This window comes from Hydra viridissima, unplaced genomic scaffold (assembly GCF_058129835.1).
Source record: "Hydra viridissima isolate aposymbiotic clone 2 unplaced genomic scaffold, HvirCarnegie_v1 scaffold_3, whole genome shotgun sequence".
Lineage (NCBI taxonomy): Eukaryota > Metazoa > Cnidaria > Hydrozoa > Anthoathecata > Hydridae > Hydra > Hydra viridissima.
In genome coordinates, this window is record NW_028324302.1 from 12,354,367 (window position 1) to 12,369,191 (window position 14,825).

General features: G+C 27.1%; 1 protein-coding gene across 1 annotated transcript; it reads left to right on the plus strand.

The window, feature by feature from the left end:
* Nucleotides 1-387: 387 nt before the first annotated feature.
* LOC145202379 (ferry endosomal RAB5 effector complex subunit 4-like) lies at nucleotides 388-14,464 on the plus strand. The gene is made up of 14 exons (XM_090081710.1): nucleotides 388-545; nucleotides 634-711; nucleotides 2,109-2,190; nucleotides 2,413-2,457; nucleotides 4,269-4,337; nucleotides 4,531-4,664; nucleotides 5,196-5,243; nucleotides 5,350-5,413; nucleotides 10,106-10,204; nucleotides 10,458-10,582; nucleotides 10,666-10,750; nucleotides 11,067-11,087; nucleotides 13,563-13,608; nucleotides 13,777-14,464. Exons 1-14 carry the CDS (start codon nucleotides 480-482, stop codon nucleotides 13,874-13,876), a joined length of 1,062 nt encoding a protein of 353 aa, XP_089937836.1. The 5' UTR covers nucleotides 388-479; the 3' UTR covers nucleotides 13,877-14,464.
* The last annotated feature ends 361 nt before the right edge of the window (nucleotides 14,465-14,825 follow it).

Below are 14,825 nucleotides of genomic sequence, written 5' to 3' on the forward strand. Positions count from 1 at the left end.
TAAAAATTGTCAAATGTTAAAAAGTGTAAAAGTTTGATTATCTATATAATATAAAAAAAAGTATTACATACAAATTCTTAAGTTGTTATCCGTTTAAATAAACATTTTATCTAAAAATACAGATTGTTTTTGGTATTTTGGCATTGCTGAGAATTACTGAATGTTGAGAAAATATACATTTATGTGTGTTTAGGTGGGTGGGGGGAGGGGGATCTTCAATTTAGCCTTTAAATTCTTTTTGACCTCAGAATGATATTGCATTGCAAAAAAATGTTTTAAAAAAGACATACCTTGATCCCAATGTTCCACTTTGATATACACATCCTTCAGTATATATTATTACACCTGTTTCTTCCTATATTAAAGATGTTGAATGTATAATTCTTGTTACTTTTTATGAAAGTAACTTTACTTAGCTAAATTTTAAGTTTTAGTTAATTATATTTTTGGGAAAAAATTTTGAAAGAACTTGGTCTATCATGTTGATCAAGAGAGTTGTGGTTAAACACACTAAGGAAAAAAATGAGTATATTTTGAAAGAAGAGGTAAGCCTTAATTTCAATTAAATTATTTTTGTAAAAGTATTGTTTTGCTATTGAGCTCTTGATTATGAATGTTTCTTTCTTTCTTCAGTTAAGTAACATTGATCTTGGAGAACATGAGGTATTAGTAAAAGTTGCTTGTTGCAGTATTTCCCCTGTTTATGATCAGGTAAGTAAAAAATTTGAGATTAATAAAAAGTAAATGTAAATTTTAAACAAATAATTAATGGTGTTTTAGGTTTTATGATTTTTTTGTGCAATTCTTCTGTACTCTGACATAAATGAGCTTGAAGTAAAAAGTATATCTTATCGATTTTATTTAACAAATTTTATTTTTCTTTCTTCCATTTTGGTTGTTTAAGGATTTTATCTCTAGGTTTTTTTAAAAAACTTTTTTTAAAATAAAAAGTTTATTAATTCAACACAGTATGTTTTAAATCTTTTTAAAAATTTATTTTTTAAAATTTTTTTAAATTTGTTTAATAAACACAGTATGTTTTTTTTATTCTTGCAAAAATGAAAAAATAACTAATTGTCAGAAAAGTTGAAACATAAGAATCCCAAACTTTTATGTTTGAGGAAGGATTTGCTTCAATTTGCCTCAAAGTGACTCAATTTTGCCTGGTGTTTTTGTTTTCCTCAAAAATGTGTCTAAAACCCTATTTCTGCTTAGTGATGCATTATACAACTCTTAAAGGCTTGTTGTAAATATTAAATGTCGCTTCTTATAAGAATTGCTGAGGAATGTTCAGAATGAAAATTTTAATTATATTTCAATTATATTTATTTATTACAGTGAATACAGTTTTTTCTTAAATGTATAATGAGAATTTGATAATTGATAACCCTTCTTAAGGTTATTTAAAAAAATTTAAGGTTGTTATTTTAAAAAATTGTTATCTTAAAATAAAAAGTTTATTGATTCACTGATAAAAACTGTTGAACTGATGTTAACCCTTCTTTGCATGATTTTTTATTTTTTTGTGAAATAAATCAGAGGGATATAATTTAGGTTCTATATTGATGGAAAAATGATTTAAAAAATATCAGAACAAATATATAAGAAATAATTACAAAAAATGGTGTGAAGGATGTCATCACAAAAAATAGTATGATATAGTAAGCTCAGTACAATAAATGTTATGATTTCCAACATTATGCAAAGAAGGGTTAAATTATGACTGACCTTTGATCAAACAATTCATCTTTTTATAGTTTAGTCAAGAAGAATAGAAAGGCACATCTTCCTGATTCATTTAAGAACAGTAGACTTTTTATAAATCTTTTACAGCCATATTTGATTTTCTCTTATTATAAAACTTCATTAGTTTCAATTAAAACAGTTTAATGGTATAAAGAACTTAAATGTCAATATGCTATTATTTAATTTTTTATAAAAGTTGACTGCTCAATTATGGTGTCATAATTATTCTTCATGTCTCAGCATCTGTTTATAAAAATACTCAAATGGCTGTAACTTGAAAATCTACATTTGTACAAGTTGAAACATCCTTTTACAGAAAGAATGAAGAGTAAATTATTATTTTTACATTTTTTTGAAAAAAGATAATCAAGAAGTGGCATTCTCATGGAAATGAAGAATATACATATCCGTTTGGTAGAGAGATTTCAGGATCTGTACAAGCAGGTGTCTGTTTAGCTTTATCTTTTTAGGTAAAAAATTATTTTCAAGTTTGTGATATTTTTTATGAAAAAATTGATTTTAAGATGTTTTTGATAACCAAAAAAGATTGAATTAAATACTGGGTTACTCATATAAATTTTTTATCTATTTTAGATTGTTAAAGAATGAATGAAAAAAGTAATTGAACAATTAAATGAATTCTTTAATAAACTTTTTTGTTTTTAGTTGGTTCAAGTGTTACTTTGTGCAAATTAGAATCTAATGTGACTGGTGAGTAATCTTTTATATTTAAACTTTGAATCATTTTAAAAATCACTTCGTAAATTTTATTGTGAGTTTTTTTGTGACTTTGCTAAATTTTTTTTTTGAGATGTTTAATTTAAAACTTTAAAAATTTACCTGCAGATGGTGGTGATATTTATTTTACTGCTAGGTCATTAAGGGCACCTGAACTGCATAGCAACAGTGCAATTTGAATGGTTATTAATTTTTATTTACCTATTTATCTTTGTATAATGCAGGTTTTTAATTCTTAGCACCATACTTGAATAATAACAGTGTATAGTAATAATACACCAGATTTTTCAAACACAAATATTTATAATTACAAATCAAATGAATTTTCTACAATAAATTTGCTTACTGTAGGCAGCTCATTTTTTGATAAACATTAAAAAAGTTATAAGAAAGCCAGCCAGTATCAAAAATAATGTGATATTTCTTTAAGACAGTATTTATTTAATTCATTTTTATTTTAGTTGGTTGCAATAAAGAAATTATTGTTAAAATAACATGTGTTTCAGTTGTTTGATATTTAAGGCTGAAATTTCAACCACAATTACTTCAGAATAAAATAATTTATAGCTGTATTCTGATAATTTAAAGTACCAGATTCTCCAGATGCATATGTAATCTGATGATTTTTTAATTTTTTCTGCATGGTTTTGTTGCTACACTTTATGATTTATGTTACAAACTTGCTATATACTAAATGTGAGCAATATTTGATTTTTCTAATATCATACATTCATTTTTTTTTTTTTGTGTTTGGTAGTTAAGTAAAAGTGGAACGAGTAAGATAGCAAAAAAGTTTACTAAATTGACTCCTAGAAGTCATCAAAGTTAATAGTGGCCCAACTCAATACTAAAAATAGTGGCCCAATTTGATAGTAAAAATAGTAGCCCAACCGCGATACTAAAAAGTTATTAAAGTCAATTACTTGGGAAAATTTTAATCTCAAAAGCTTTGTTTAATAATTTATTTACTGATGAAAATAATTTAAGGTTGTTAAGTTTTGAACAAAGAAAGTTAATAAATGTAATTTTTTTAAAAACTGAAGTCTTAGATTTGTTTTCAGAATAATAATAAAAATTTTCATCAAAAAAAATTTTTTTTTCTAAAATAATTTGCCAAAGTTTATTTTTCACAATTAAATTTTTTGTCTTAATAATTTGATACTTATCTTTCTAACTGTAGTTATTTGCATTTGTGTCAAAATTCTCAGCTAATTTTTTTAGAAAGATGTGCATTTTAGTAGCCATATCTAGAAAAAATTTTGGGCATTTTTTATGAATGTACGAAATTAAAAATCATTTGTAGCCAAAAAAAAAAGAAACTTGCTGTTTTGGATTTGAAATTTATAAAACATTTAACGAGTTTCTTAGCCACCCAAAGCTATCTTTAAATAGATAGAAGTAATTTTATGAAAATTGTATTAACTTTATGAAAAGTTCTACCCAAAAGTAGTAATAATATTGATATAACTTGTAATGAATGTTGCATGATCAGAATATTGCTTCTTACTGTCTTTCAAGTGATAAATTTCAGTAATTGCTTTCATATGACACCTTTGAAAAGCAATTTTACTTTTTAAAAATTTTTTTCATTCAGCACATAAAAAATGTTAAAGAAAATCAGATGAATTAAAATGAACAATTAATTAAATTAGAGCAAATATGTAAGTAGATATCATGAAGGTTTTCTATAAGTTTTGGTAAAGATTTTTTAGAATTTTGTCTATAGTACAGAGGTATTGGTAAACCTAATGAACAAGGTTTTTGAAGAAAAATTTCATCTTTAGGTGTCATTCCACTAAATTCAGAGTCCTCAGGATGTGCAAATTTCTGTGTGATGTCAGAATTTGACCTAGGTAGTTTTTAGGTATTATCTGTAAATAGTATAATAATTACTTTTATTTGTCTTTCAAATTCTAGAAGCATGTCAACCTTTAATTATATCAACAGTTGTATAATTTTTAATGAGTTATGTTGTTGTATGGCTTTTATTTAGTTAAATTGTTGTATGACTTTTTGGCTTTTTTTTTTTTTACTTTGGGGAATTAGTGTGTAAACCAGACAGCATTAGTCATTTGGATGCTTCTTGTGGTATTGGTGATGGAGTGAAAGCATACACAGCTCTCTTTTATCATGCAAAACTCCTGAGTAATGAAACAATACTTTTACTTTCTGCTTCTAAGGTTTGAATAGTTGGTATTATTTCTTTTACTTTAAGAACATAGTTTACTGTTTCCTTATGTTCTATTTATGAAAATTTAGTTACAGTGGCAATAAAATGAAAATAAATTTTTGTCATTATTGATCATATTGTATTAGTTTCAATATCAATTTTTTTTGTATAGACACATCACTTCTTTTTTTTTCTATACACACATCACTTGACATCACTTTTTTTTTCATCACTTCTTTTTAAAATTTTACTTTCAAAACAAATTTAGTTAATAACTTAAAATTTAAGAATAAAAATTAGTAATTAATATAAACAATATTTTCTCCATATTTTTAATTTTAGTAACTTATAAAAGTTTAGTAATGAATAAAACATTAGCAATTAAACTATTTAGCCCTTTTAGTTTGAATTTGTAATATAATAGCGAAAAATTTTCAATTTTATGATAAATTTTATTTACCCAGATGTGTTACAATTAAGTTGAAAAAAATCTACCAAAAAAAAATTTTTTTTTCAAAAAATTTCACCAAATATTTTGTAGGGTTTTGGTATTCTTGTTATTCAGCTTGCAAAATACCTTCGTGCAAAGGTGAAAATTTTCAATTTTGTTTTCTTCAATTTTTCTGTTTTTCATGCATAAGTTAGGTCAGTGTTTTTAGAAGCCTCTTAAACATTGACCAAAGATTTTTTTTTAGGTAATAGTTAGTGGATCAAGTGATGAAGAAATTGCTTTTTTAAGAAGTATGCAGCCAAAACCAGGTACTTTGTTTTTTAGTAAATGTTTTTGCATTACATTTGATGTTTAAAAAATTGTTATTCTCATAACCAAGTGATGATGTTTAAAAAATTGTTATTCTCATAACCAAGTGATGATGTTTAAAAAATTGTTATTCTCATAACCAAGTGATGATGTTTAAAAAATTGTTATTCTCATAACCAAGTGATGATGTTTAAAAAATTGTTATTCTCATAACCAAGTGATGATGTTTAAAAAATTGTTATTCTCATAACCAAGTGATGATGTTTAAAAAATTGTTATTCTCATAACCAAGTGATGATGTTTAAAAAATTGTTATTCTCATAACCAAGTGATGATGTTTAAAAAATTGTTATTCTCATAACCAAGTGATGATGTTTAAAAAATTGTTATTCTCATAACCAAGTGATGATGTTTAAAAAATTGTTATTCTCATAACCAAGTGATGATGTTTAAAAAATTGTTATTCTCATAACCAAGTGATGATGTTTAAAAAATTGTTATTCTCATAACCAAGTGATGATGTTTAAAAAATTGTTATTCTCATAACCAAGTGATGATGTTTAAAAAATTGTTATTCTCATAACCAAGTGATGATGTTTAAAAAATTGTTATTCTCATAACCAAGTGATGATGTTTAAAAAATTGTTATTCTCATAACCAAGTGATGATGTTTAAAAAATTGTTATTCTCATAACCAAGTGATGATGTTTAAAAAATTGTTATTCTCATAACCAAGTGATGATGTTTAAAAAATTGTTATTCTCATAACCAAGTGATGATGTTTAAAAAATTGTTATTCTCATAACCAAGTGATGATGTTTAAAAAATTGTTATTCTCATAACCAAGTGATGATGTTTAAAAAATTGTTATTCTCATAACCAAGTGATGATGTTTAAAAAATTGTTATTCTCATAACCAAGTGATGATGTTTAAAAAATTGTTATTCTCATAACCAAGTGATGATGTTGACAATTTTTCAAATGTTAGATAAACTTTTCTAAATACAATTTCCAAATTTTATTAAATTTGTAAAATTAAAACAAGTTTTCTTAATCAAGCAAAATTTACAAAGTTGTTTTAACAAAAATATCCAGCATAACAGAAATTATAAAATTAACAATACATAATTTCTTATTTGTAATTTAATAACAAAATGATGAAAAAAAAGTTTAAAAAGTATACTACATGAGAAGTCTTTTTTATTTTCTCCTTGTTGGAGTGTAAATCTTAAATTATGTTGTTCACAGATTTTATTTCAAAAAAATTGTAGTATATTCAAACTGAATAACTTTCATAAACATCAAGTAAAAAAGTGCAAACTGAATGACTTTCATAAACATCAAGTAAAAAATGGAAACATAAAGTTTAACTTTAAACTTAAAATACTCCATGCAAATTGACTCATTTAGTCTTGAGCATTTAATCTTACTGTGAGAAAATTTGCATTGGCTTACATATCTGATTACAAAGTGATTCAAAATGTTTTGTTATGGTTAATATTTAAATGGTTATAACCCAAGTTAATGATTCATCTATCTTAACAGCGTGACCCTACAACACCCAGCTATTTTATGACAGCTTTTTCATTTTACAGGGTGCGGGAAAAGTTCTGAAACTTTTTAATAAAGGATTGTATTACAGTTTTATTAGTTGAAAAAAATATAATAATCTAAGAACAGTAAAAAATATATACAATTTTAATTACAAAAGTTCATTTTCAAAAATTCCTCCATTTGCTCTGATACAAGCTCTGAGAAGCCGCAGAAACTGATCAATTGTGGCGCACACCATTTTTTCGTCAATTTTGCTCCACGCTTTTCACCAAAGTGCGGAAAATTGTTTTCACAAAATTCTTGCGTCGTTCTTGCTCGATGTGCTGGCGCAGAATCTTGTTGAAAGATCTAATTTTGGTTCGGATAGGTTTGTTGGGTCCAAGGCAACACTACAGCTTGAAGAATGTTGGTGACATAGTTGTTGGCGTTGATTTTGATTCCATTTTTGACAAAAAAGCTCTTTTTTGCCCAAAAATGACACTCCAGCCCAAACCATCATCAGCTGGCTTCTGGGTGCGTGAAACGATGCGACTTTTTTTGTTAGCCTCAGAAGACCCTGAAGCAAGTACACAATCATTTTGGACATTGTGGGCTTGCTTAACGCTGAAGAATTTTTCGTCTGAAAAAAGAACTTTTTGTTGAAATTGAGCACCGCGCTCCCGTAACAACCTTTGACATCTTTGTTTTCTTGTTTTGCATTTTTTGTCATCTAGATGCTGGGCTTTTTGAAGCTTTAAAGACTTGAGTTTAAGTTCTTTTTTAACAATATGATGGAAACTATCCTCATCAATCTCGATTTCTCTGGCCATTTGTCTCATTGAACGGCGGAAATAATGTCGAATTTGGTCTCAGATCAATTTGCGGTTGGCAGGAGTGTTGGCAGTGCGTGGTCTTCCACTACAAGGACGGTCCTTAGTGTGGCCCAACTCCTTGAAACGTTTAATTGCTTTAGACACCACAGATTTACTGGCATTGAGTAAACGCACAATTTCGATTTGACGTTTATTTTGCTGATGCAGGAATATTGTAGATGTACAAATGTTTTCACATTCAATAGACTTCTGAAAATAAAACATTTAAGAACGTTTAATACATCATTCAAGAGAGAATTGAATAACAAATTCAACAATATAAAAATATTAATAAAAAATTGTTTTACTCAATAAAAATTTTAAAGCAAAAAAAAGTTTCCCGCACCCTGTAAATGTGCAAATACTGATACTACTGAATTGAGCTTTTTTCCATAACTTCCCATTAAACTTCCCATTACAATAAAGCAGAAGTACTAATAGAGTTAAGTAACCCATAAAAAATTTTTACTGCATTATGTTGCGTATCATCAAACTTGTTGCACAATCAAAATATCCCTTTCACATTTTCCTTTTCTTACATTTGTAGCCATACAAAGCCATCTTTAATTAAAAACAAATATGTTAATAGGCTTTTGATAAAATAAAATTGTAGCATTTCATCCAGTGTATAAAAGAAGTATAGGTTTTTGCTAAAGCATTTTATAAAACTGTGAATAAAAGAAATTACAAGAGGTTATAAGCTGTCAATGCCAAAAAACACTTAATAAACTACTGATTTGTTGAAGATTCATAACTGTTGATTTGTTGAATATTCATAGCATGCCCACATTCACACAGTTATTCATTTACCATTAAACCATGTTACTGTGGGGATTCAAAAAAAAAAACCTGAATCTGCCTAAATTTTTTCTGAAAATATAATATTGCAATATCTCTGAAATATGTTTTTTGTAAGTAGCTTTGCATCTTAAAGAATTTGAAAAGTTTAAAGTTTATTCTTATTTATACCACTTTCTGCTCTGGTGCTTATACTTGTGACTATGCTAATTTATTTACAACTTCTGGTTATTGCAATAAGGTAATTTTTGGAAGGAAATATTTGTTGAAATACGGTTTAAAAATTTGTTTCAAAATTAGAAAAGAAGGTGATAAAACTTATACAAATATTTAACAAATTTTTTATTTTTTACTCTCTAGTAGTTCATTAAATCATTTTAGTTTATTTGGTTTAAAGGTAAAGTTTAATGACAAGCCATAACGTGTATAAATCATTTTTTGTAAGTTTTGTGCATCTTGCATTTTCTGCTTTGCATCATTTGCTGCTGTTGTTGTTGTTTTAATATTAACATGATTCTGAGAGAGTGTTTGAAAATAGAGTCAAAATTCCAATAGAAATTAGTTAACAAACTTAATTCAAATAGAGAAAATTTGTTTGATGACTCATATTAAGTTCATTAAATCATTTAGTTTGGTCTTCATTTGGTTTAAATGTAAAGTTTAGTAACACATTAATTACATAGACCTGTGTGACCTGTGCAGTTCATGTGTTATTTAATTTTACCAGAATTTATTACTAAAATTTATTAAACCAATGATGCCTTTAATTTCTACAACACCATCAAACACTACCAAATGCTATCAATCACCATCAAATGTCATCAATCACCATCAAACTCCATCAAGAAAGACATGTAACAAAAGAAAAGAGGTGAAAAGAGATGATGAAAGTTTTGTTTGATATTCCAAAAGAAATCCTTTTATAACATCTGCACAAGTATGAAACAAAAACTGTAATTTGCATATAATAGAAAAATTCCAGTATTTTGGATTAAAGACTATAATTAAAGAAATTTTATTGAATCTATTGCAAGATGTTATTTTTCTGTTTGCAAAAAAAAAATATCATTAATTTGGGTTAATTAAGAAAATAGTGATCCAAAAAAATTTTAAAAAAAGACGTTTAATAAAAAGGAAATTGTACTCAAACTACTTGATGCACCAAGACCTACCATATAAGCGAGCTTATTATCAAAAGGCCAGAAGTGAAAATTTCATTAATGAATCAGCAACATCTGAGGAGGTTACTGACAATAATCGGGTAAATATTTTAAGTCAAAAATGATGCAATCGTAGATGTTTTAAGCTTTATTGCTTCAGACAGCAAAATATTGGCACTGGTTTTCTTTAAATCAATTGTCAGAGTTGAAACAATTGTGTGCCAAAATATCCTGGAGGAAAAAGTTTATTTATTTTTATTGATCGAACTGTGTACATAGCCCATGTTTTTAACTAAAAATTATGAAAGTTGTTTAAAAATTTATATAGATTGTATCATTGACTTACGAACTAAAAATCAAGATCTTATCAGTGTGTGCATGGAGGAGACTGGAGGGTTAGGAATAGATTGCATTATAGATGAGGGAGGTAATTTAAGATTGATAAAGAATTTATATTAAAATAATGTGAAATTTATATTAAATGATGTAAAATACTTTTTGGCAGCGTAAAAAGAAGGGAGAAAATATTTATTCCTTTTTTTATCAGTAACAAAATTGTATATTATAGCTGTATTTAGTATTTTCAACACGTTAAAAACATGATCAGTTTTCGTTATAAAAAAAGTTTCAAATTAAGTAAATTGTATCGTTCATTTAAATTAAATCAAAATTATGTTTAGTTGAGATGTACTCCGACGAATTCAAAGATATGAAGACTGTAACGAAGTTATTACCATCTAAACACGAACTAATCACTTGCCTTGCAGTGGGTGGAAGATGGATAACTACTCAATATGAATTGCAAGTGAGGCGTTTTCTGGAGATCGGTTTAATTGCCGTTAGAAAATTTTTTTAATATTATTTAGAAATGAGAATGTATTTTCATAGATTGATCCGCCAGACTCAGAGACACTTTTCTTAAAATGTGCATCTGTTCATTTTTTGTTTGAAGATGCGTGGACTCTTTCAAGATGTGAGGTTTTTATATTTTAATCTTTTCTATGCATATTAAGATGTGCTATAATATAAGATAGCCATCGTTATGTAAGTTCCAGAGTTTTTTTGTTTTTTTTTCTTTTTAATTTTTTTGTAAGGACAAAACATTCTCTAGTTTCTTAATAAAATAAATCAAAATTATAAAAACATCGCTTAAAGTAAAGTATTTGTTCAATATCTTTTTGTTTGAATTGTTGTGTTGTTAAAAAAACGCTTTGAATGTTTTTTTTTTTTTTTTTTGGTTTTTTATTGCTTTTTAAGTTTGTAATTCTCTTTTTGTTTTGTTTTTGCAGCGGCCCAAGGAAAATATCTTCGTATCTTCTCGTTGAAATTTATATTTATATGATGTATGTATGTATGTATGTATGTATGTATGTATGTATGTATGTATGTATGTATGTATGTATGTATGTATGTATGTATGTATGTATGTATGTATGTATGTATGTATTAATGTGGTCTGCGTCTCGTTATTTTTTTAAATCGAGACGAGACGATCCTAAAAGCTTTGTCCCGATTAGCGACAAATATCGAGACAATTTTCAATTTTCAGTCGAAATCCGGGACGATACCGAGACGAGACGAGATGTCCCGGACAAAAAAGGAGCTTTACAATTTCCCGGAATTTACATCTTTTTAACGAGACATAACGAGACATAACGAGACATAACGAGATATACTAGTTAATCTTTAATGTGAAATTTAAATAATGAATTTCTGACACAATTACCATTATTTATTTCAACTGCTATTATTGATATTGTTATACTATCTACATAAACACAGCTTTGTAAAAGTTAATGGTATAAAAATGGTAATAAAATAGCAACTGAAATCAGGGGGAAAAAAATATTTTTGGGATAGTATTTAACTTTTTCCACTAAAATATCGTGTGAGAAGTGGATAAATATATGTCCAAGGGCTAAGTTTCCGATCATTTAATATTGTTTACCGCCGAGGTCAGTATTCACTTCTAATGCAAGAGTTTGTTTTACACTCATATTTAAGGGAAAGATTTTATCCAAAGTGTCTTCAACTTTTTTGATCTATAAAACGTTTGACTTTTTTTAAAAAGTGTACTTTTTGCAGAGACTAACAAGAGAGCATGATGTTCAATACCTAGTTCTTTTATTTTTTCTCTTTTCCTTTGCTCTCCAAGGACCACCCATTGTTTATGGGGTTTTCCAAAACCAAAATGGCTACTTTTATTGGTCATAAGATTTTCTTGAAGCCAATGGTCTTCTTTTTCTATAAAAGAATCATAATTTCTACCACATTGTTTTAGTTTTTTTCTTCACTTTTGAAATAAATCTATCTAAAGTAGCATTAATTTATGTTCTATTTGCTAATTTCTTCAGTTTTATTTGATTTCGTTAAGTAAATCCTTCCAAAATGGTAATTTATCCACTCCTAATTCACGTATATTCGGGATAAGATCTAATCTTTTTGTTGTTGCTGTTTTTAAAATCATTAACATATATCAGAAACATTTTTGAGTACTTTATATCATTTTTCACTTTACACTGTTTAACATTTTATGTTATAACTTCTTTGACAATTATCACATGACGTTCACAATAATGTTTAAGTAAATAACGTTACTTGTATATTACAGGAAATACTGAAGTTGTTAAGTAATGCTATTTCAAATATCCAACACTTCTTGCATAGTAAATCATTATTCAAATTAAAACATTTTAACAAATTTCTAAGTAGCATATGATGATAAAAATGTTTCTTGAAACTATATTTGATATGTTGAAACAAGTCATACAAGTAAAAAACTCAAATTCAAGATACAAGTAAAAAACTCAATTTCAAAAAATATATAAAGTTACAAGATTATCTTCAAAGTAAATACAGACTTTAACTTAAATTAAAAGTTCTCCATTTTTACTAAGAAAAAAATCTCTAATTTTTTAGATTTCTTTGAAAATAATATTAAAATTTTTAACTTCTTTTAACCATAAAATGTAAAATATAAGTTTTATTAAAAAACTGTTTTTACTTTTTAAATAAATGATTATTCTAATTTAATATTATTTAAAAAAGAGCACTATATTTACCAAAAAGCTGTGAGGGCTTTAGTGCCATTTTTTTGCTGTTTTGAGTCACTGTGCGTCATTTCTAGCTGGCAAAACAAACTTGGTTGGCAAAAAATTTTCTTCACTGCGAAAGCGCGAGTAAGATATCTAGTTAATATTAAGGGTCTGCGTCTCGTTATTTTTTTCCAGGAAACTTCTCGTCTCGTTACGCGTTTCCCGGTTCATTTCAAGAAAACGATTCCGAGACGCAGACCCTTAGTTAATATAATTGATCCGTCTCGTAACGTTTCGTTATTATCCGGGACACAGTTTTTAAATTCCAAGAAAAAAATTATGTCCCGATTTTTAACTTTATTCCGGGATAATTGTTTCCTTTGTCTCGTTATTTTTTTCCGGGAAATTTCTCGTCTAGTTACGCGTTTCCCGGTTCATTTCGAGAAAACGATTCCGAGACGCAGACCCTTAGTATGTATGTATGTATGTATGTATGTATGTATGTATGTATGTATGTATGTATGTATGTATGTATGTATGTATGTATGTATGTATATATGTATCTGTGTGTATGTATGTATGTATCTGTGTGTATGTATGTGTGTATGTATATGTATGTATGTATCAATCAATCGAGTGTTTGTTGCTTTTTATTTATTTTATTTACATTTTTTTTTTTTTTTTGAGATATTTTTTCAATGGTGCTATTAACCTTTTTGTTGCTTGTTCAATCTTTGACTACATAATTTGATATACTAAATGATATTATGGTAAAGATGGATACCGGCATTCTAAGGTGTGATTATTTATTATTATTTTTGCTTTCTGTTATATAGATAACGCAACGGCTTTACGAAAACACATCGATGTAAATAAAGAGCTGAGAAATATGTCCTATTTGATGTTAAAGGTTAAAAAAAGGTTTTATTATGTTGACATCTTGCATGAAGTCATTTATTTCTAGGCCTACTGTTCATCACACAGTTCTTCTAGACGATTGCATTGACAACCTCCCTCACATATCGGATATTACCATAGGGAAAGTAGTTATCAAAGTACAGTAAAAAGCGGTTATAAAGTTGATGAACAAACACAATGAGAAGACCTTTTGCTTATAGATAATTATATGTATTTTTAATATCAGTGCTGACGAGAAAATTAGGACGATTTAAAGAATTATATGCGTGAACCCCTCAGTAAGGAGGCAATTTATTTCTACTGAGAAAATATCCTAGTTAAAGTGAAATTCTTTATAACTTAAAGTTTTTAAAAAATAAGGCAATCTCCCTCTTGGTGATTGTTTTATAAAAAAAAGTAAAAGTTTTTTTTTTTTTTTTTTTTTTTTTACGATACGAACTTGGATATAGTAAAAGACACAAAATCTTCTTGCAGCTTGCTTGGAGCAGCTTATTATTTTAGAATTTTAATTTTCACTCATTCAATTTTTTTAGTATGATCGCTTTATCAGGCTTGGTACCTCGGTACATAATTTTTTGATTGTATAATTTTATTGTTTTCCACTTCTTTCATTCCACTCATTGTATTAGGTTTGCTATTCTTTAAATTAAAATTTGAGAGGCTTGCTTTTTACGTCATTTTCTTAAACAATAAAATTTAAAAGTAGAATACCTTATAACATTTTTATTATTGAAGTTAGAATACATTTATTCAAAATACATTACACTTTTTTTTGGAAATATTGCAAAGGCTGGAATACTTTTGTTGAGTTGTTTCGAGTTCTCGAGTATTCTCTTGGCAGGTATAGCCAAAGTTAATGAGAATTTTATAACTATAAAAGAAAATCTCTGGGGTTCTGTATTCCATTAGATTTTCTCGAGGAATTTTTTCAGGCATATTTTTCTTATACGTCCAGTTAAACATAGTTTAATAATTGTCACTGTATTGAACCACAAAAAATTCCCGCGAGTAAACAAAACATAATTTAAACCCACTAGCTATATTATAAAACATACAATGAGCAAAAAAATTAATCATGCAGCCAATAGAAATTAA